General features: G+C 38.0%; 1 protein-coding gene across 1 annotated transcript in view; it reads right to left on the bottom strand.

Annotated features, from left to right (window-relative positions):
• LOC113227330 (homer protein homolog 2) overlaps nucleotides 1-23,734 on the bottom strand; it is a 73,450-nt gene extending 49,716 nt beyond the window's left edge. Inside the window, exons 1-6 of the mRNA XM_026460223.1 lie at nucleotides 23,626-23,734; nucleotides 21,932-22,167; nucleotides 15,093-15,224; nucleotides 13,832-14,002; nucleotides 12,769-12,834; nucleotides 10,881-11,011 (exon numbers count right to left, since the gene is read on the bottom strand). Coding sequence (XP_026316008.1) covers nucleotides 10,881-11,011; nucleotides 12,769-12,834; nucleotides 13,832-14,002; nucleotides 15,093-15,224; nucleotides 21,932-22,167; nucleotides 23,626-23,734 — 845 coding nt within the window. The remainder of the gene's footprint in view (nucleotides 1-10,880; nucleotides 11,012-12,768; nucleotides 12,835-13,831; nucleotides 14,003-15,092; nucleotides 15,225-21,931; nucleotides 22,168-23,625) is intronic.
• Nucleotides 23,735-23,948: the final 214 nt, after the last annotated feature.

The raw sequence follows: 23,948 nt of genomic DNA, 5'->3' as shown, positions 1-23,948 counted from the left end.
GCTTGCTTCGCTGTCAGTCGAACAAACGAAGACTAAAGCGTGAATGACGCTCTGTATACGATTTTAACGCCCTATAAGTTCGGACACTTTTTAGCGCGGACCCGACGTCCATATAATTGTAAGTCAATGTTACCTATGGAATAAATGATTCTTTAGACTTTGACTCTGCCGCCAAGCATTACTGCGTTCCGGTTTGGAAATTTTGGTGAAATTACAGGCACTTGGACTTGTCAACTTAAGTATCAGGGTTACTAAGATCTTTGCGATTTAAAGCTCTGTGTAGCACTGCAACTGTTATGGATAGCCAAGTGGCTTACCACCAGGCGCACGACTTGTCCGTCCTATCACTTAGTATTATAGAAAAAAAAACTTGTTAAGTAAACTGCAAAGTAAAGCTGTTTAAAACTCAAAAACAAACGCTTTGTACAATGAAATGTTGCTATTATACAATACTTAACTAATTGATTAATAAGCAATCCTTACTACTTAGGGTTCAGTGGCAAATTTTTTAAGGAAATAATTGGTGGAAACCGTATTTTAAATGGCAACACAGTGAAGTTATTGACACATAATTAGCACAAACAGTAGGTTAAACGGCAACACACTGAAGATTGACAGATAATTGGTATAAACTGCCGCTGTGGTCCGTAGGGTGACCATGCTAGTCTGCCACGCAGAGGTTCCGGGTTCGATGCCCGAGCCGGGAGAAATACTTGTATGGCCTACATTTATTTCTACCGTGAGTACGGGTGTAATTTGTGGATGTCTATGTGTGTGTGTGTGTTTGTGCATTAAAAAACATTGGGTCTAACGGTAAAACTGTCAGTAACTTTAAAACATTAGAGCTCCTTGTGAAAGCGTACAACCAGGGAAGTATTGACACCTTACCTATTTCTGCCGCCAAGCAGTCATTGAGCATTACTGCGTTCCGATTTTGAAGGGTAGGGGTGCTGGTGAAATTACAGGCACATGGGATTTCTCAACTTATGTCTCAGGGTGACAGGCGTTGTGGCCGTGTCCCTCAGACGTTCATAGTTTAAAGCTCTGGGTGGCACTGCAACTGTTATGAACAGGCGTGTCGCTTACCACCAGGCCCACGACTAGTTCGCCCCGTCACTTAGCACTATAAACAAAAGTAGTGATATAAGAGACAACAGTTAACTAGGGTTAATTAGGTACTTAGGTTGAGTTACTGGGTAAATAACATAGAGCTTTATATTGTTAACAAAAGTTTTAACTAGATTATTTTTGATTATTTCAGGCGCATCCCAAATACTCCTTCGACTATTCAGTAAAGGACCCACACACTGGCGACGACAAAGAACACTGGGAGACCAGAGACGGAGACAAAGTTAAAGGTAAGGCTGTTCACAACAACTGAGCACACTTTTCAAATGGTTTTATTTCGAAATGTCTCTACAATTGTCGTTCTGTCGTACTCGTATCATAGGATATAATCCTATTTGACACAAAGTTATTTTTTTAATTAAGCAAGGCTGACTTAGTTTTTTTTTTATAAATAAACTCCAAAGATGGCTCTTTATTACAATTACAATCTAGCCTAGTCTTATTCTAACTTTAGTAGCAGTAGAGCTACTTGTGAAAGAGTTACTGCTACCTTACCTATTTCTGCCACTAAGCAGTAATGTGAGCATTACTGCGTTCCGGTTTATAATGGTACGGGTGCTAGTGAAATTATAGGCACATTATTCATTTTGCATGAAAAATCATTTTATTACATTTTACCAACTTCTGCTGTCCCGATATTTTTCTTCCCATGCAATAAAATCATACTTATAAGAAACTGAGTCTATTAGCATTAACAAAACTTGTCAATTTTATCAATTTTGTATGAATAATATGTTATGAAATTCGACCTTCGGCTGACCCGATGTTTTACGGCCCATACAAAGAAATGATCCCTTCATGAAACAGAGTCAATTAGCATTCACAAAATTTTTTATCACTTTTATGACATTTTTATGGACAACTCACACTTGACCAAAAAATTGACTATATCAAAATTGTTTCTACAAAAAAAAGACTATGGTTCCCAAGACAGTTTCCTTGTATCTTATATGGTTTCGGATTTCCCCACACTGCACGGTGATTCACGCTCCATACTAAGGCGGTCATAAATACGTAACTCCGAAATTATTATTATTTTTTTATTTTATTACGTTAAAATATGATTAGGTAAACGTAAATTAATAAAATTATACATTTTAAAAAATATTTGACAATATTTAGGTGTAAAAATGTCTCGCAGTAATTTTGTTTTTAGACGATGTATCTAAAACATTTTATACTGCGACTTTTAATGGTAAAACTGTGTAAATAATGATTATTTGTATTAACAATAACCACAAATGAATAAATTAAAACAATAAAAATACATAAAAAAGTTCATTTTACAAAATACAAACAAAACACAAATTATACCAAAATACATTAAATCTCAACAATATTAACTTTAAATACATAACAAGTCTAATACAGCTTTTGACAGTACACCTTTTTTTTTAACAGGTAACTTTCGTAGACCTGTTATGAAGGGATCTGAATGAAGAAGCAGCCTATTTACTAAATCTGTGTTGGTCACAATGCGACTCATTTTACGCGTATGATTTTTTCTAAAAGACTTGATGTATTTGTTAGTCGCTTCAGCTGCTTCTTCAGACAACTCTCCGATTGACAACAAACCGTAATCTATAACATTAGCACCATGAATTAGAACTTTGTGAACGGAAGCAGGCATGTTATACCACGGATACTCGGCAACTAACTGCCGAGCCGTCTCTAAAGCGAACTCTTCGAAGTTCGTCTTATTAATATTATATCCCGAATTTAAACATTGAAGGATGATCCAGCAACGATCTAGGAGATCCTTCTTGATCCCAGTAATTTCAGCGGAAATTTCTGAATTCGAGAAAAACCGCCTGGCTGTATTACCATCGTTTGATGTTCCGCTTCCGCCACTTTTAGGCTTATCCACTATAAGCCCTAATCTTTCTCTAAATTGAGTCTGAACATATGATTTTTTTGCAGCAACAAGCATTTTGTCATTAGCGGACCTAGCTTGCCATTTCCTAACATCTAACTTGTACGCGACATGAACAAAATATTCAAAAAAACGTATTAACGCGTGAAGAGGTGATAAACCAAATTCATATTTACTCTCATCGACTTCCTTATTTAAACATTCGTCAATTTTGTTCATTTCACTGGGCAAGGCGTTACAAATAAAACATTTTGATGAAGAAACACCACTAAGTGCATTACACACTTTACCATCTACCATAGTAAGTTGCAAACAATGAGTAATGCGATATTCGCGATCTTCTTCCTTGAAAACAGTAGGCTGCAAGTTCCTTATTTTATCTTTAAAATGAGCTTCTTCCTCAACTGACACTGCAGTCGATTCCTTCAAATATCGGAGGCGTATAGGACGACAGTATCGAGTTGATGAAGGACGAGGATTTTTCCACAAAACTACTGAATTTTCTTTGTTATCTGTTGTCAAAACAAGCTGAAGTGGCACATACGAAGTAACAAACAGGCTACTGTCTTCAAGAGTGGAGTCAGAAAAACACTGTTTATATTCTGAATGCCCTGTACTGCCATCGAAACCCCATTTCCCTATCAAAGATATCTTATCTAGAGACTCATTAGGTACACTATCCAAAACATCTTTTTGAGACTTGAGAATCCGATTGGCAGTATGATCTAATAAACTTTGAAGTTCGACTTCGGCGGATGATTCTGTAACAGTAATATCTGAAGGATAACAGTGTTTTTTAGATTCCACGACACTTTGGTAAGATGGGAAAATGGTTTTTGAAAACTTATTGTCTATAAATTTCTTTACTAATATATATTGATGTCGAGTTAACTGAGCTTCAACAATGAGCGATAAAACTTCGCTAGAATCGATTTCAGGACAAGACAAGCTATCGGACGCATTGAGCAATGACTGTACAAGAGAAGGGTCTTGGTTAGACAAACTAGCCAATCTTCTCCTTTTTGTACGTTTACTGGTGTCGTCAAAGTTAATTCTCGGACGGCCATGCGATGAAGAAGTTGATGGTTTAACTTCGTCAAAGCTCTGAGATACACGTAACTCAGTTCGCTGTACATCAATATTTTCAACGACATGCAGCCAATCTGAATATTTTTCTAAGAATTTAGATCTAGTACGATTCGACTTTGCCCAGTAGTGGGAAATTCGTTTACAAATATTCTTAATTTTAAGGCTTAAAGTCTCTAAATCAATATTTTCGATGTCGTCAGAAAGGGATGATGTTTCGGTCAAAGTGCTCAGGACGTGTTGCATTTTTTCATTTGGATTACCCACTTTAGAGTGCCAAATATCAAAAATTGTCATCCTCGATACAGAACATTTGAAAAATGTACCTAAAACAATATGAAAGCTGAACTTAAAAAAAAATTAAACATTCAATACTATGGACATGCATACTTTGACACCCCTTTAAGCCAAGAAGAGGCAGCAAGATGCAAATGAAACTTATAGCTCTTAATAAGGACATACTCCTTATTCAAAAACCATATACCTCAGGTGCAGCTCAGCGCAGCCAAAAGTTGTAGGTCTAAAGGAAATTAAGTTATGCCAAAAATTTTCACCAAAAAACTGCCTTCAATAAAAAAATTATATAAAAAAAAGTATGCATAAAAAAAATTAAAAAAAATTGATAATAAAAGTACATACCATGCTCTTGGATCTCCATGCTTTCACAACACGTAAACACTTGATTTGGAATAGTGACACTCAAAAACAAAGTGATTAAGTTTCGATGACTCACACGTGGTGATAATTAGTCTCGCGATGCGCTCACTTCCGATGCACAAAAGTGAACGATAACGTGACCTAATTACATTGATATTTATAGTTTTTGGAAGCTTGTTAACTAGTTACTAACTTAGTGAGTTGATCTAACCGGGATAAGCCAATGATTTTTTTTGATTTATGGCCTATGGGGGAATCACAGTGCACTGTCCCATTTAAAAAAACACTGTATATTATCGTATACATAAGTAACGCAAAAGATATAGTCCTTTTTAGACTATTAGCACACACTGGTCAACGGTTTCGAAGACATGAATGGCCTCGACATATACATGATGCAAATCTAGTTTGACATTCTTCGGTCTTTTATTAACATTGTCAAACTTTCTAGGTGACTAGAAAAAAATACTGTTTCGGCACACTCCATCAGAATATTCTATTTTAATTTAATTATATGTTAAACTGATATCCCTTTCTATTGCTGCAGGCACGTACACGCTCGTTGAAACAGACGGAACAAAACGCGTAGTGGAATACGAAGCCGACGACAAACACGGTTTCAACGCCGTTGTACACAAAATCGGTACTCCCAAACAAGAACACAAGTTCGAAAAATTCGAAGCGCCAAAGTATGAAAATTTCCACCATGATTTCCAACAATTCGACGACGGTTTCGTGCCGATTGTTGGTGGATTTGAACATTAAGGATTAGTTTGGCAAAGACGTTGTTTCCAGTAGTGAAGTTGCAAAATTAATTTAATTTAACGTGACTGGAAGTCTGAGAATCGAAGTGCCTTTACCATGAGATTACAGAAACAAAATGTTTTTATACAAAATGTCGTTTCTTTTTGTGAACGCTAGAACCGCTGTATAATTTGCCAAAATTATGAATTTATTTACGAGGTCGCTAGCGACAACCCTCAAAGTAACGTGGTAGAGGCACAGATTACAAATTCTGCAGAATATCTAGCAATATAATGCATATACCCATTGACTTACAATTATATGGACGTCGGGTCCGCGCTAAAAAGTGTCCGAACTTATAGGGCATTAAATACAGAGCGTCATTCACGCTTTAGTCTTCGTTTGTTCGACTGACAGCGAAGCAAGCAAAATTAGACAGTACTGCGATGACATTACAATTTAAATTCAACGTTTTAGCTTTTTCATATTCCTTGAAATGTCACTACGTTTAAATTTGTAAAAATGTTGACTTGGGACATTTTTTTCGTGGTTTTTGTATTAGACCCGTCGTCCATTTATTTGTAAGTCAATGCATATACCACATAACGTGAACGCCTTAACTTGTAATAGCTTCCACGAGCGGGTTTTTAAAATATCACTCTTACTTGAGATGCGTGATGGAGGCGCTGAATTAACATTTGAAGATGCTGACAAAATACTCATTGACATATCATACATCGACCCCTCTAACGTAAAGTATCGTATGTCGAAATTGCCAAGTTTACAGGAGAGCGTTTTAAAGGTTTGAATTCGTTTAGTGATCATGTAATAGATCATATTGCGTAATAGATCATCATAGATCATCTAACCGATATCTAGGATTTTATAACACTATATGTGAGTAACAAGCTTTGCCGAATAAAACTGAGAAATGCTCAAGTCACATGTCATGCTCCTTTAAGTGAATTCAGAACTTTAAAACGCTCCCCTGTAAAGTTGGCAATTTCGGCATACGTTACTTTACGTAGGAGGGGTCGACATGTCATATATCAGGAATATAACCGACACTGGTCTCAAAAAATCAGCTAAACAGATTTGAAATAATCGCTTTAAAATCATTCACACATTTAATCTTGGCATAATTTATAATTCTGCAACTACATTACCAAAAAACAAAACACTCAAAATTCTCAGTATTTTAAGCGGTAGTCCTAGATGTGCTAGTATGTCTGGAAACCTACATTAGCATAAGTCGATTATTATACTTGAAAGAAATTCTGTTTTCTCTCAGTCAGGTGTCACCAACACAGCAACCAAAAGTATTCGTTATTATGACCTCACCAAGCCGCTTTGTTTTAAATAACGCAATGCCATTGGTTCGTAAAACTCTGATCTTTTCCCAAAAACTTTAGTAGACAATGAGTCTTATTATTACAATTTGGCTTATTATTGAAATTCAAAGGAACACTATAGGTCCACCAGAATCTCGTGACGTAATTTTTTTATAATATTTCATATAGAAACTTCATCTTTGCAACTCTGATTTGACCGACAACTACGATTGAACATTTTGAAACTATTAACTTTATTGTAAATACTCTAATTCCAGTTTTCATTTTAGATATTTATATTAGAAGTTTAGCATAAAAACACACTGTAATAAATTAATAATTCGCTAAACACCACAGAATAACTAATACTACAACTAGAATAGCTACAAGCGAGGGTTAATAATGTACGATGTGGTCTAAGCGCAGAATGTGAAGTAATCACGATTATCAAAAATGTTTATTCCAACTACGCCCGGTGTTGCTATAAACAATTTTCCCGATTTGTCATCAGATTCTGATAGACCAATAAAACGAAAATCTAATTTGTATAACTATTAATCTAACTTCAATTATAATTAGCGTTAAGAAAATGTTGCATTACTCAATATGATTGTTGATTATTTATTAATTGGTTGTTATCTGAGCTTTTTATTCATAGTTTTTGTAAGACTGTAAAGTTGTCTCACTTGAAAACAAGTTCTCAATTCGTTAGTGTGTAAGTTTTGTACAAAAGTCTTCGATGAAATAAACTTTTTTTTAATATTTATTTTGTTGTAATGAAACACGTTCTCTCCTAAATATTCATTTCACTACATTTATTTTGTTATTTTGGTACTATTATTACAAGACTTGTGCCTGATCGGTCCTTAGAGGGAGCGATCCTAGTTAGTTCAATCGGTCAAATGAACTAGGTCGGTCTTCTAGTTCATCATCAAGTTCCTTGGTTTGTTAATTCGTATTGTCCTTGCTCGGATATTGAACGTACGCTCCAAACTAGTAATTTTATTAACATGAACTACTACGGACTTCTAGTATTATGAGGTCAATAGTACACTGTACTAAAATATTTAAAAATACAATTTGTGTGGAATCGGTACTATTTAATTTTCAGTCATATTTAACAGGCTTAAAGACTGTCATTCCAACTAAATATCCTTTTTTTACAAAAGAAGAATTTTAGTTAGAATGTTGTGTTTAAAAATCAATATTTAGGTAGAACTACTTCATATACTCGTACACGTAGGTTGATATTATACATACAGATACCTACCGCACCTCCCAAAAAATATGAGCACTTACCTGTCCCGCTCGCACCGTTCCTATTGAATAAAAGACAGATGAACTATCAGCGCAGACAGTTCCTAGTCATTACTGAACTAAAAATAACGTTGAATTATTAAAACCGTGCAAAACGAACTAGTTCATATCGGTCACTGTCGGGAATATATTCCTAATAGTTCGTAGTTCATGAACTATACAAGCCCAATTATTACCAGGCTACGGATAAAATGATGTCAGAAACCGTCGTTAACATTTCAACTTCAAACACTCAAGAGCTTATAAATATTTTATTTGTTAGTGAACTTCAATTTTACTTTCAAATTTGACCATAGTTCTTTCGTTTATTGATAATATTTACTTCTAGTCAAAGTCAAATAAATAATCATTTTTTCCATTAGATAACATTTTTACACTTGAAAACGCTAACTAACTAACTAGCTTGCTTGTATATAGCATCATGGACCAATAACTCCAGAGGACTGTTAATCGCAATACAAGACAGCGTAGTCGGGTATTTAGTACCTACTCATACACCAGATGTCGCGACGAGTACCAAATAGCTATTTATATAGACAAGCTGCATTTATCAAAAGCTCTATTTCTAGTGATAACAAACAAATCAACTAGATGGCACTCATAGCACAGATATTTGAAGTAGCAGTAGAGCTCTTTGTGAAAGAGTTCGTCCAGGGTAGTACTGCCACCTTACCTATTTCTGCTGCCAAGCAATAATGTCAACATTACTGTGTTCTGGTTTTGAAGGGTAAGGGTGCTGGTGAAATTACAGGTACATGGGACTTGTCAACTTATGTCCCAGGGGACGGGCGCAGTGACCGTGCCCGTCAGATCTTTGCAATTTAAAGCTCTATATCTATAGTGCGGGCTACTGTTCTCTACCCATATTAGGAAGCGTTAATTTATAAATTACTTTGTAACACAATGCCATCTATTGACACGCATATTTGCCAAAGTACAGACAAACATTTTAGTTCATAATCAATATTTGAATAATATTGCAAGGAAAAAAACCCACTTCTTATATTTCATATTAAAGAGGAATTAATTAATATCCACGGCCATTTGACCTGACACACACTACTTCCACGCTATTGATCAGCGAAATCTAGATATGACGGAATTTTAGCCTTTTTCAGAGTTACGATCTATAATAGTATGGAGATTAGCACTGCAGTCCTTTAAGTTATTGGTATAGCATCCAATATTTTTTAATGTAAAACACATGCTTGACCACAAACTTACCTGATGTTAAGCGACGATGATAAGTGTTTGCTCTAGCCTTGAATAGCTCTTAATTGTAGCTTCCGGGGAACATACATACCGACAGTGAATTCCACTCCTTTACCGTATGTATCACGACAGATGAAGCAAAATGCTTCAAAAGTAGCATAAGGATGGAGCATCCAGGAAATCCTCGAATAGGTCAATATTTATAATTGTCAAAACGCAGCGAGGGAAACTTTCTCCGTACTCAATCAAAATGCACAAAGGTCAAAGGTCACGTGGGAAAAATATATACTGAAAAAATTTTTCACGTGAAAATATGCTGAAAGATTTTTTTATCTTACATAATAAAAACTTAAATGATGATGGAGAGCAATTTATAGGCCCTCACCGATAGACACACATTAAATTGATTAACGAGAATTAAATGATAACTATACAACTAGTAACTATACAGATAATGACATATTCGCAACACTTAGTAAGTACTTACTCGACAAAAAACAAACTACTAACAAAACGCTTTAACAATGCAACAGTAGTGTTAAAAAGGTATGCATTCCGCCGAATGTTCGAAAAGGCCAGATGTTACAAGTGAATTAGACTTAAGGGTCTCTGTAGGGGCTCTAAGAAAAACCTGGACACGAGTTCTCCGTGGAATCCACGGCACCAGAAGCAATTTTTCGCAAAAATACTGGGTCTGCAATCTGACGTCGCACTTTCAGTGGCAAAAGATGATGTTTCTTATATCAAGATACCTGTTCGACTCGTACCGCTCGCTAGTAATCCCTAGAGTAATAAGACAGACCGATGCGGCAGGACATCGACATTTCGAGCAGTCCTATGACGTAAGAGTTAACCGTGCAAGTATTGAATGTAAATGAAAGTATTAATCATTGACTTACAAATAAATGGACGACGGGTCTAACACAAAAACCACGAAAAAAATGTACCAAGTCAACCTATTTAAACGTAGTGACATGTCAAGGAATATGACAAATCTAAAACGTTGAATTTAAATTGTAATGTCATCGCAGTACTGTCTAATTTTGCTTGCTTCGCTGTCAGTCGAACAAACGAAGACTAGAGCGTGAATGACGCTCTGTATACGATTTTAACGCCCTATAAGTTCGGACACTTTTTAGCGCGGACCCGACATCCATATAATTGTAAGTCAATGGTATTCATATTTATTGTTGATATTGCTTAAAATTCTGTTTTTTATTATTATTTCTTAGTAAAATAAGGACATAGTGCCCCCTGAATATTGCAGTACCCCCACGGTGAGGTCTTAGGCTCAACTCATACTGGCGCAGTGTCGAAGCATAACATATATTTAAGGTACAAATATATAATAAAGGGAAAATAGAGATGAATATTCTATAGGCGAAAAACATGACGCGTCGCGACGCTTCGACTTTGCGCCAGTGTGAGTTGAGCCTTACGTGTCGAGTACCATTAGCATAAGAACACCTGTCATACAAGCATGTAACTTGCAAGTAAAGAATACGAATATGAGGTAGCGAAAAGGCACGAACCTCTGTGCCAGCGCCAGCTTGAGGCGGTCGTTCTCGTAGCGCAGCTGCTGCTCGGCGGAGTCGGCGGCCGGCTCGGGCGGCGCCGGCGCCGGCGGCCCGCGCGGCTGCCGGCCCACCGTCGCGTACCCGCCCTGCCGGCCGGAACACGGACTGTGCTTTATACGTTTGTTTATTCGTTTATACGTGGACAGTACACTCCCGCATCTTTTCTGCGTAAGTTTTGTTTACAATGACCCTCCCTATCAACCTCTTGTACCAGGGTTTCTTAAACTTTTTCAAGTCATCGACCCTGCTCCAAATTTCAAAGAGCCCACGGACCCTTCCGAAAAGATGAAGAACTTCTTGCGGTGCACGGATACACCTCCGCAGGTTTTTGCTGTGCCGCCAGGTTTCAATTAGTAAGTATTATTTTTATAAAATTTTTAATGGTAAATAGATTAAGAAAAGCTCGCTTATCTTAGGATAACCGCCAAAAGGCGCGAAAATTGAAAAGGTCACGTGCACTGCACCTACTTACTCACAACACATTGTATATCAATTTTCATATAAAACAACATGTTAGGTAGGCTCCTCGTGGACCCCCGGCGTTTATTACACGGCCCCCTAGGGATCATGGACCACAGCTTAAAAAACCCTGTCTTATCCGGTTATACAGGAAGGGCATTATAGCCTGTGCAAGCAAGACCGCACAGGAACCTACTCAGTCACGTCCTGAGTCAAGATCAGCCCGTTTACACGGACTTCGTACTGTCCTCAAAAAGCTAGTGCCTTGGGTGAGCTGCCCCGGGTGCACACACAGTACCGTCCCTATTTCCAAATACCAGACCGGAGCTGTAGGCACTCTCACTTCCCGTTGCACAATTAACTACCAGATCTCCTCTTTGATGGCGGAGGTGTAAGGCATGCTCACTTCCCGAAGGTACGTGGTAAGTACAATACTTGATGACAATTTTGCAGCAGTAAAGCGCCTTGTGAAAAAGTTCGTCCAGGAAAGTACTACCTTTTTCTGCTGCCAAGCAATAATGTGACCAATATTGCGTTCCGGATTTGAAGGGCTAAGGCGCTGGTGAAATTACATGCACATGGGACTTATCAACTTATGTCTCAGGATGATGGGCGCAGTGGCCGTGCCCGTCAGATCTCTGCGATTTAAAGCTCTGATTGTCACTGCAAAGGTCATGGACAGGCGTGTAGCTTACCATCAGGAACACAACTTGTTCGTCCCGTCACTTGATATTAAAAAAAAAAACAAAAATGTTTAATAAGTGCCTACACATAACAGTTGCATTACCACTCAGAGCTTTATATCGCAAAGACCTGAGGAGCATTGCCACTGTGCCTTCGACAAGTCCCATGCGCCTGTAGTTCCACTGGCACCGTAACCCTTCAAAACCGGAACGCAGTAATGCTCATAGGTGGCAATTTAACTGCCTCCGTGGCCGAACGGTTACCATACCGGACTGCCACGCAGAGGTCCCCGGGTTCGATTCCCGGGCCGGGAGAAATATTTGTATGGCCTACATTTATTTCTCTCGTGAGTTTGGGTGTAATTTGTGGTTGTCTATGTGTGTATCCATGGCACCCGCGACACAGGGTTTCCCTAGTGCGGGGCTATGTTGATTGTGTGCGTTATTATTATTATTATTATTACTTCTCTGAATGAACTCTCTCACAAGACGGAATACTTCTGAATGCACCAACATCTTTACCTTTCAGTTCTCTAATGTCTTTAATAGACTTCCCTTTACCAGCGCTATTCTTAACACTTCTCGGCAAAAAAATTCAAAATATATGCAAAAACTCAAACGCTAATAATTCGGATTTAACGTTCCTTCCGCTTGAGAATAACGCGGTCTAATTTATAATCGCCGTAAACATTAGTATTCACCTGGAGCGCGGAGGAGACTGAATGAGCTCTTTGGTGGACCATCATCTCATCGTTCTCCGGTTTGGTCTGCAACAAAAATAATACATATTCACAACCCGAATTAAGTATGCGTGTTTTATGTTGTATAATAGCGTAGGAGGAGAACGGTTGCTTGGGAATCCATGTACTTAACTATAATTTCGGTTACATGATCATACTCTGTAATCGAGGCCACAGTACTATAAATACGGTAGAAGTGCTTAGTTCGCATGGTACGTGTGCCAACAGTACGTGGAGTACAGCAAACTTGAGCTCAATACGCCATTTTCGCTTTGTATGTTATGCTCGTTTCAATTATCCAGCGCAAAACCTCGAAAATCGTAGAAAAATGCATTATTATCTATGGTGACGTTTCATATCATCATGAAGTCTTACTTTTAATAAAAAATCAATTTTATGTTTATCGTAATCATTGTTTAGTTACAAGAAAATACCGCTGCAATATAATAAACATCTCGAATTCGTCCTCGTTCAGCTATTAACCTCTAGATGGAAGCACAGTGATTGAAATTTTAATATAAAATCAAAACGTCGTAACTTGCAAAAATAGAACTTTCAACAATATGCCAACAGAGTAAAGTTTAAATTATATTAACAAGAGGTAGTGTAGTGCCAAATTAAATCCAAAATGCATATAATATGCATAAAAAATACATGTCATGTTATTATTTTCGTACTTTTAGAAAAAAAACCTACTCCAGACAAAAAAGTTACACGTCTTTTTTCAACAAAAAAAAGTTTTTTTACAACTCTAAGTGCACATAGTCATTTGATTGGGACCCGCCTCTTTAACGCTAGTTGCGATTGACCAACAGAAAACCAGAAATCGGTTGATAACAGTACGGCGGATCTATCACTGATAAGTGGCAATTCCGCGTATCTGCCATCAGGTCCAGAGATGGGCAGTGGATTAAAACCAAATCTGCCCTCTTGGGTTTTAACCACGTTTTTATCAAAAGCGCCCGGTTTATTTTCAGTGTTAGAATGACGATACTAATACAAAAAAGAGAGAAAGTACCTGCACAGGCTGCGGCGGCGGCTCGTCGGGCTGCGCGGCCCTTCCAGCCAGCAACGGACTGGCCGTGGCGCTGGCCACAGGCGTGGCGGCGCCGCTGTTGCCGTTGGCCACGTTCTTGCCACCGCCCGCACACTGCGCCTGGATCGCTTCCTTCACTTCTTGGAACTTCTCTATGAACTGCAAATTCAGACAATGGACAAGATGATTAGACGCCCTTGCTAAAAAGCCGTAATATGGTTTGCCCTACAGCGTTTCGGTGAACATCGTGATGAAACCTGCACGTCGAAGAAGATTCAGAACCCTCCGAAAGGTGTGACATCCCCAACCCGCATTGGACCAGCGATGGCCTAAACCCTCGCCTGAGAGGAGATCCGTACCCCGGTGCAGTGGGACGTATAAATGGGTTGATAATGTTGCTATGTTAGGATATCGATAGACAAAAACACATAAAAATAAAACATTATCACGCAAGTCCGAAATTCCACCATGTCGCAACACTAGTCAGTAGTTCCCTAACTTTTTTAAAGCCTGTTTGAAATTCAGTATAAGTATTTGTATATTCCATTCGTCACGCTTGAAAAAAGTGAAAAAAAAAACGAAATATCGGGTGAGCAATAAATATATCGCAGTAAACCTGTAACTAATGAGCGGAATAGATAGGGTATACTCGTATTCACCTAAACTTAGAGGAACAGAGACAGAAAATGGAGACTACCTTACGACAACATTTTTTGTCCCGGGATTTTCTTCTGAACTTTGTGACGAGTTGTTGCAACCACCAATTTTTCGTAATATTTAGAAAAATTACAACTACACCAATTCTTACTTAATACATGTAATTAGAATTATTAAGATATTATGTATTTCAAACATACTTTTCATATATGGACATACCTCCGAGATCCTAAAACTATCTCATCGACATTTCGTGTAGTTCTAGGTCATTTGTATATGTTTTAACTGTATGACTCGATATTCATGTCATACTTAGAAAAAAGATGAAGATCTTTTTTCACCAAATCCCAAACAACGTTAATTTTTAGTATACTTAAGTTAAGATTTCCCGAATATCGAAAAAATTAGGGACAAAAAATTTTTGTCGTAAAATAGTCTTTATTCTCTGTATGTATCTCGAAGTTTAGGTAATATATTCTAGTTATTTTAACCACGACAGTTATCAAAACCATTCGAACGAATACGATGAATTCAAAGATAACTAAAATTCCGCACGCGTAATTCAGTCGGTGGCTAATCATGAATAACGTACCTTTCCAAGCTCAGCCTCTGAAGCGAACCCAAGTCCATAGACGGTGTTGGCGCGTACGTCGCTCCACTGGCCAAACTTTTGAGAGGTCTTTGTGAACGTCATGTTTGCCGTTATCGTGCTGTTTATCACCGCCTGAAAAACACAATAGGTTTATTATTGTTCGTTCAAATTATGAATTCTACCTTGCGCGTTGTTGACAGCTTATTGCTTTTGATCTCACTGTCTAGGGTTGACCCACCTTTGTTCACTTTTTCTTTTGTCATTATTATAAGGCTCAATTTATATTGCGGCCGAACGGAATGGAAGCGAACTTTTGTAACGATAATGTACATAGCATAATGAACTTTACGGTCAATTGCGTGACGTACAAACTAAATACAAGCGAAAATCTTCCGCGGAATGCGCGAGCATTCTCGAGTTCACTCACCGGCACCGGCTTTCCTAAAATTTTCAGCGTACCTCAACCAACAAGCACGAGGTAGGCCGGCGGATCGGCGAGTTCTATTTCAGTCATGAAATCTATGCGCTCCCATCAAAATATATTACAGTACACATTCGCAAAAATCCGCTTTATAACATCTAAAGAAATGGCGGTCGAGAAGCCGGAATAATTCGAGTTATTGTCGAATAGCGTTCACCTAAATTGAAACCTTGTTGCAACAAATTATAGTTTCATTTGTTTTAATGTCAGAATAGTTGCCAGATGTAAAACTTTCTTAAAGTAATGTATTTTTGTAAATCTTAACGATACATAGTGTTGCATACATATCTATTTTTAATTGGATGATTCTTTTTACTAGGACTACGTAAACAATGTGTATGTAAAAGGTCATGGTAATTCGTAGGTAATTAAAATAGCAACACTTAGCATCCACGAGTTTGTTATAATTATTAAGAGGAAGCATGCCAAAAAAAGTTTTGACGTTGGCTCCGCCCAAATTTGTGAAACAAATATATGCCTGAAGTTCGCGTGACATGTGACAGGAGATGTTGAATTTTGCGCATTAAAAGTACCAAATTCCTTTTAGCGGAATAACTCTAAAACTAAAGGGACTAAAAAAAAATCCGTAGTGACAGTTCTCGATCACGCATAAATATAATTAATTATCTAATTTTTGTCCTAATAACCTGTAGCATTTCGAGGATGAATCGAAAAAATGTGAAAATTAGAGGTCATTTCGTGATTTTTATCTATCGAGGAAACTATATTGTTTTATGTTTCTGATTAGTGTCTATGCTTGAATATATCGTGTAGTTACTCATACAATATTTTATTTTTAACTTTAAAGTGGATATACCCCTCTAAAATCAAATCGAAGATTAGGAATTTTTCCTCTGCTCCCTCTTAATACAAAGACCGTACACTCAGAAAAAATCCCTTTTGTCTGTTTTGTTTGAGTTTGTTTACAAACTTTTGTATCGCGGGTAACTTAAAATGTAAACTTACTTCAAAAGCTATGGTTATTTTATGTGTAGAATAAGTTAACCTGTGAAATGAAGTGTGTTAATAAGTGTTGTGTTGAAATGTCGCCAAGGCGCCTTTTTAACGGGAAAAGACATTTTTGTTAAAGTGTTTTTTGTTTTCGCAAAAAGTTAAAGCTTCGGATTTACCCATTAGAATTTTGACGCCTCGCCACTGTTATGCAATGTACAACATCGTTAGAAAAATTCCGTTGCGTTCCGCTACAATATAAATTGAGCCTTAATAATATTTAAAAAAAAACAATTTGAAAACTGTCCATACGTTTAGGAGTTATCACAGATAGACACATGGGTAATTATTTTCCGTACCAAATTTCGGTGGCAATTTTTATGTATATAATCGTGAAATATTAAATAATATTTCAGGCTACACTAACACTAACTGCCTCCGCGGCTGAACGGTTACCACGCCGGACTGCCACGCATAGGTCCCAGGTCCGATTCCCGGGCCGGGAGAAATATTTATATGACCTACATTTATTTCTCTCGTGAGTTTGGATGTAATTTGTGGTTGTCAATGTGTGTATCGATGGCACCCGCGATACAGGGTTTCCCTAGTGTGGGGCTATGTTGAGTGTGTGCGTTATTATTATTATTATTACTAACATGAAAATTACTCAGATACACAGACAAAGGCTTCAAACTTATTACTCCCCTCTTTTTGCGTCACGGTATGCTGAAGACGCTGGTTCGAATCCAGCCATATCGAAGGATTTATTCTTAGTGATATCCATGTTTGTAGTAATAACTATAACTGTTCTTATACCATTTCAAAATGGCAAGAATTCAAGAGCGCCATTTTCATACTAGAAGCGTATGCAACCCAATATAAGTGTGTATTATATTGCGTAAGAAAAAATTTAATACCGACAGAAATCTTATTATAGACTCGTATAAATTGCCCCTTGAATGAGTTTGTCACGTTGTGAAAACGACTGTCAAGAACAGGCACTATATTTTTATCCTTGTGTTAATATTACGTCTATGACTATTATGATGAGAAAGTTACTCCTCTAAAAACACTTTTAAGCTACTTTTGTGCAGTGTAAATGAACTCGGAGCGGCATAAATTTGTCATCAACTCATTATATAACTGCCTCCGTGGCCGAACGGTTACCATCCTGGACTGCCACTGGTCCCAAGTTCGATTTACGTGACGGGAGAAATATTTGTATGGCCTACATTTATTTCCCTCGTGAGTTTTTGGGTGTAATTTGTGGTTGTCTGTGTGCGTGTCCATGGCACCCGTGATGCAGAGTTTGCCTAGTGCGGGGCTATGGATGTGTACGCGTTATTATTATTATTTACACGTCCCACTGCTGGGTACGGATCTCTTCTCAGGCGAAGGTTTACGCCATAGTTCACCACGCTGGCCCAATGCGGGTCGTCGGGGACTTCACACAAGGGCTACGAACCTTCTTCGACGTGCAAGTTTCACTACGGCGGTTTCCTTAACCGAAAACATCATATTTTTGCTTGAGAGGTGATAAGGTCGAACCATTACGTTATATAAACGTTAATAATTATAACTGTTTTATAAAAAAAACCGACCTCAAAAGTTCGCAGAATACATCTATAACCACGGTATTTTTACCCCTGACTTGGAAAACGTTAATATCAAACATTGAAAGTAGGACCAATTTACTTACAAAAGTTCGCATTCGTATCTCACATTGGTACTACAGGGAATTAAACGTAAAGTAGAAATTCATTGAACTATAATAGTTAAACGAACTTTGAAGTACATAAAGAGGGTTGATCATTCGAGCCCTCCTTATGTACCTCTCAGGTCCGTACATAGGTTGTCTCGTTAGGGCATGACGACGCAAGCGTAATTTTATGCCGACCCGATTTAAGATCGTGCAGAACTGTCCCTGTTTTCGTAGAAAAGCTTTTGCACATGTCTGTACAAACGTTATTGATTTGTACTACAATATTCATATGGCAAACGTGTTACGATGAATTTGAAATGTTATCAGTCGCTCGCGGTTATTATGTAATGTGACTGACAACAACATTAAGAGTCGATACTTTTTTTTATAAAAAAGTTATAATTATTTCATGAAAAATAGTGACAAACATGAGGAATGAAAATAAACTAGCTATTCTTTACAATCGTCTTCATAAAGTTTCAAATTCATTTAAGGGGCAATGTATACACTTCTATAATAAGATTCCGATTGATATTCAAAATTTGTCATTTGCAAGGTTTAAAGCTATTATGAAAGAAGAACTTTATACTAAAGGTTATTATACGAGTTCTGCCTACTTGGATGACAAAAATCCGTGTTAGTGTCCCGTACAGCTGTTGCAGATTATCATGAGCATCATATTTGAAATAAATATTGTAAATTATAAAGGTATACATATGTTTATTTACAAAGAGCAACCCCTAGAATTTGTTACTCATTCTTCTCAGGGGAATCTGCCTTATACGAGTTTGCATTAGAGTGTAATCAATGTGACTATTTTAAGTATAATTTGATTACCTATGAAATAAAGTTTATTTGACTCTAGAGTTTGAGTTAGATTTTCGACAAGTTCATATACCAAATAAGTTTTACCAACAATCGAAGCCGGGACCTCCTCATCACTGCAAACTATTTAACCAGCGAGGCCGTCGTGTATGTCTTACCCCGTAGAGATCATAAAGGAAATGTTGTATACACATGTATTAATTGTAACGACAAACTATACTGTAAATTCTTAGTAGAGACAATGGCCCAAGGGATCCTTGGGCTTCATTTGCGGCTACGTAATATGTAAGAGCGTATTACATTGCCTATTTATGCTGTGCAAGTGTTTCATACGTACTGCCTCTGTGACCGAACGGTTACCGATATTAGTAAAGCCTACATTTATTTCTCTCGTGAGTTAGGGTGTGATTTGTGGTTGTCTATGTGAGTGTACATGGCACCCGCGATGCAGGGTTTCCTCAAAAAGAAGATATTGTCTAACTAGAATCGTGATGTTGCGTTTGCCAATTTGTGTACTCAAGAATTAATAATTAATGTGTTCATTTCGTTATAGTTTATTAAATAGGTACCAAAATGTATCAATTTGAATAGTCTTCGTTACATAATTCGTTGGTTCGATAAATATCGGAGCTAAAGAGCACGTCGCTCCACTAAAATTAAAAAATAAAAGAGACCAGGAGCCTTACCATGAACTCTTATTACCGTCCGGTATAGGTTCGTAACGACTAAAAAGCGGGATGGTGATATATTTACACTTCATGTAGCGCTGTCTCACAACAATTCATTTTAAGTCCCAAATTGAATCGTAATAAGAGTTCATGGTAAGGCCCCAGGAAGTAATGCATCTTTTTGTCTATGGTTGTATGTCAATGTCGGAAGCATGCGTATATCAAAGATTAAATAAATTGTTGGACGGAGTATAGTGCGAGGCTATGAATGTGCGCGTTATTTAAATAATTTTGTTTAAAAGAAGATGGAACCCCACGGTACATCCGACTGCGCCGTTTGAACACGAACATGTGCAATAAATATTGTATGAAAACAGTGCCTACCGTGACGTACTTTATTGTTATTATTTTATACATAAATTTCAGATTACACAACCAAATGGACTTCTTCTTCCTGTCCGTATCCCACGCTGTGCAGGTGTGGTCGGCACAACATGTATTTTTCTTCCATTCTCCCCTATGATCCGTCATTTTTATACTCACACCTTTCTTATCCACGATCCATCTTTTCGTTGGCCTGCCTTTCCCCTTATATCCCTCCACATTCATACCTAGCACTCTTCTCGTCACAAGACATGTCCTTACCTCGCTAACCTATTACTCCTCATCTTTTCCGTCACTGGCGCCACTTTCAAACTACCCCTGATGTACTCATTCCTTATCTTATCCTTTCTCGTCACTCCACACAACCATCTTAACATTCGCATTTCCGCTACATGCACAGTTCGTTCATCCTACCTTTTCATCGCCCAACCAAATGGACTGCAGTGCTAAAATATTAAAATCCAGGACATAGGATAACGAAGCTGAATTGGGGTTGTAGCGGATTGTGTCAATGGGTATCGGGTGCAATTGAAAAATGAGCAAAAGGAACTGTGCTTGCAGTTTATTTAATCAACAACGGAAACAAAACAAAATAATAACAACTAAAAAGGCGCCAAAAACTAGTACATGTCCAAAACAAAACTGCTAAAAAGACATATACAAAAAGATTTGTACGATTTGCTACAGGGGTTGAACGGGAGATATTGTGAGGCGTGGTGATGACTGATGGCGTCATCAAGTACATAACCAGAAATAGAGACGAAATAAGGGCCATCAATCCCTGGCAACTAATCAGGCAAATGGGCCTTATATTACTTTTAAATATCAACCCTCGTTTGCACTGAAATCACAAATTAGAAAGCTGAAATAGTACAGCGCCAACAACTGACCTGTGTGTATGTATCCGTATATTCCAAAAATATTCTGTATTTATTGTAACACTAAGGCAAAGCGCAAGTAAAACTGGTCGATTTGAAGTGAAACAATTGACGACACCCGTCAATTGTTTCGAATCGGGTTGGCCAATCGGAGCGCAGTTGTCTCCGTAATGATTTGGCAGAATAGTTTTCAAACCAATTAAATGACATTTCATCTCTATTTCTGGTTATAGACTCGATCTGGTTATACACTTCGATGGATGAAGTATAGTGACAACCGGCTGGTGGCCAAGAGTTGGCTACAGAAACATGGAACGTCGTGCAATGAGATTGGTGGCCGAGACGTCATCATTTAAGACGATGTCGTTATTGGTAGACAAGTGAGACTCGGCAGTGGATAAAATTGTACTAAGGATGATGGGTTGTATTTCATAATGCGTTAGTAAAAGGAAATGACGAACTAAAAACAGGTCACGCATTCTATGATATCACAAACGAGTCAACTTGTGTTTGTACAATCAATAAATGTTTGCTCAACGAAGAACAAATTAAAATAGATAAATAAATAACGCGCCCACGTACCGAGGACACACACAGACAACCACAAATTGCACCCAAACTCACGAGAGAAGTAATGAAGGCCATACAAATACTTCTCCCGGCCCGGGAATCGAACCCGAGACCGCTGCGTGACAAACCAGCATGGTAACCACCGGCCACTGAGGCAGTTTACATATAACTGCGGAACATTTATTGAAATAAATCCTATGCAAAATAACTAATAAGCTATACAGTAGACCCAGCGCGACAGAAACGCGCGAGAACGACATGGACGCGCGAGACATTACTATTCCCTACAATAGCAGGTATCTCGAGTTTTAAGTCGCTCTCGCACAATTCGAGCTCTTGTAGTCACATAACCGGTAAGCCACTGTGGTCAAGTCACTAACCTTGGTCCCCTCAACGCTGATAATGCGGTACAGGTTCCTCGAGGAGTCGTAGAAGAACGAGACCGAGACGGCGGCCGAGCTTGCGCTCATCCAAGACCGCTTGGTCTTCGGATCTATGTGGAACACGTGCGCCTTGCACGTGAAGATCGGCTGCTCACTGAAATGGGGAGATGCAAAATACAGATTACTGATACAAATGCCATCGCAAATGCAAATACAAAATGTGTATACATTGACTTACAAAGGGTCTAATACAAAAACCACGAAAAAAATGTCCCAAGTCAACCTAATTAAACGTAGTGACATGTAAAGGAATATGAAAAAGCTAAAACGTTGAATTTAAATTGTAATGTCATCGGAGTACTGTCTAATTTTGCTTGCTTCGCTGTCAGTCGAACAAACGAAGACTAAAGCGTGAATGACGCTCTGTATACGATTTTAACGCCCTATAAGTTCGGACACTTTTTAGCGCGGACCCGACGTCCATATAATTGTAAGTCAATGTGTGTATACATTAATATGTGTAATAACGTAGCGATATTCACATAAAAACTACTCTGGAATAGACATGAGCGCCGATCATAAACTAACCGACAACGGCGGCAGCGGCATTTAGCGCGACCATGAAACGAATTTGTACATCGGTGTTTATTTTTATTAAAACCGTTATACAAATACTTTTTCAAAGGAAAAAATAAAACGTATTATCTATAATAATCAAATTTTTATCAGCTCGAACCTCCGTATTTCTGGCGTCGCCATTTTCACTACGCATACACAATATGGAAGCGTGCGGGTGCGTACGATCGGAGCGTCTGATAGAACTGGGGCCTTACCATGAACTCTTATTACGATTCAGTTTCGGACCTAAAACGAATCGCAGTGAGACAGCGCTACATGAAGTGTATATCACCATCCCGCTTTTTGTCGTTACGAACCTATACTGAACTGTAATAAGAGTTCATGGTAAGGCCCCTGACTCATATCTACTCTTGAAACGAACTTGTTCAACCTATTAAATATTTTACATCGTATTATTTGAGTAAATAAGCCGTAAGTAATAAGCCGTGGTAGCCTATTGGTTTGACCTACTGCCTCTCAAGCAGAGGGTCGTGGGTTCGAATCCCGGCTCGCACCTCTGAGTTTCTCGGAATTTATGTGCGAAATTTAATTTGAAATTTATCATGAGCTTTTCGGTGAAGGAAAACATCGTGATGAAACCTGCACGTCGGAGAAGGTTCACAACCCTCGGAAAACGTGTGAAGTCCCCAACAAACAAAACAAAAGAAAGGAGACCCGTGCCCAGCAGTGGGACATATAAATGGGTAGATAATGAGACGATATTGAAGATGATGATTTGAGTAAAATTTTTTTTTAACATTTGAATGAGCATTTTTTGTGAAAATCACAATTAAAGGGAAAATAGCAAAAAGGACAACGTGCTTGAGATATGTACACCAAGGTCGACCTTTCGCAAGTTTGAATTCCACTTTTTAATGGATTTTAACAATGTTCCATGGTTAGATTTCTAGTATAATAGCGTAAACCGTATTTTATGTGCTCAAAACTTTTAGAAGTCAAAAACTAAACGGTCATTCACCTCGTATATACCTACTTATCGACTTAAGAGCGGTATTAAAATCTTGATACTAGATATCAACGACATAGTTTGTTTTTAATAAACATCATCACACCTTTCTCCCAATGCAAATAAGCTACTACAAACCTCAATTTGTTAATTTCCTGGCATACCTCTATCGCATACTTCACACGCTTCAATATTTTCATGTTTATTCTGGTCATTTTTGACCTTACTTTTTTAAGAATCTCTAAAAGATTGAGGTATGTCCGCCGAGGTCAACCTTTCCCCACATTTCCATTTTGAACAGGCTTCAAAGTTCATGTTTACATAACGTCATCGTATATTAGGGTTAAGGGTTTTTTTGCTAAAGAACTGGTTTACATTTTCGTATTATAGTGTCAAGAGTAAGTTGTAAACACCGGAAAAGCATGTGGA

The sequence above is a fragment of the Hyposmocoma kahamanoa genome, unplaced genomic scaffold, assembly GCF_003589595.1.
Source record: "Hyposmocoma kahamanoa isolate Upper Pololo Valley unplaced genomic scaffold, ASM358959v1 210, whole genome shotgun sequence".
NCBI classification, from domain to species: domain Eukaryota; kingdom Metazoa; phylum Arthropoda; class Insecta; order Lepidoptera; family Cosmopterigidae; genus Hyposmocoma; species Hyposmocoma kahamanoa.
The sequence above is the reverse complement of the archived record's forward strand: the minus strand, read 5'-3'. Positions and strand labels throughout refer to the sequence as shown.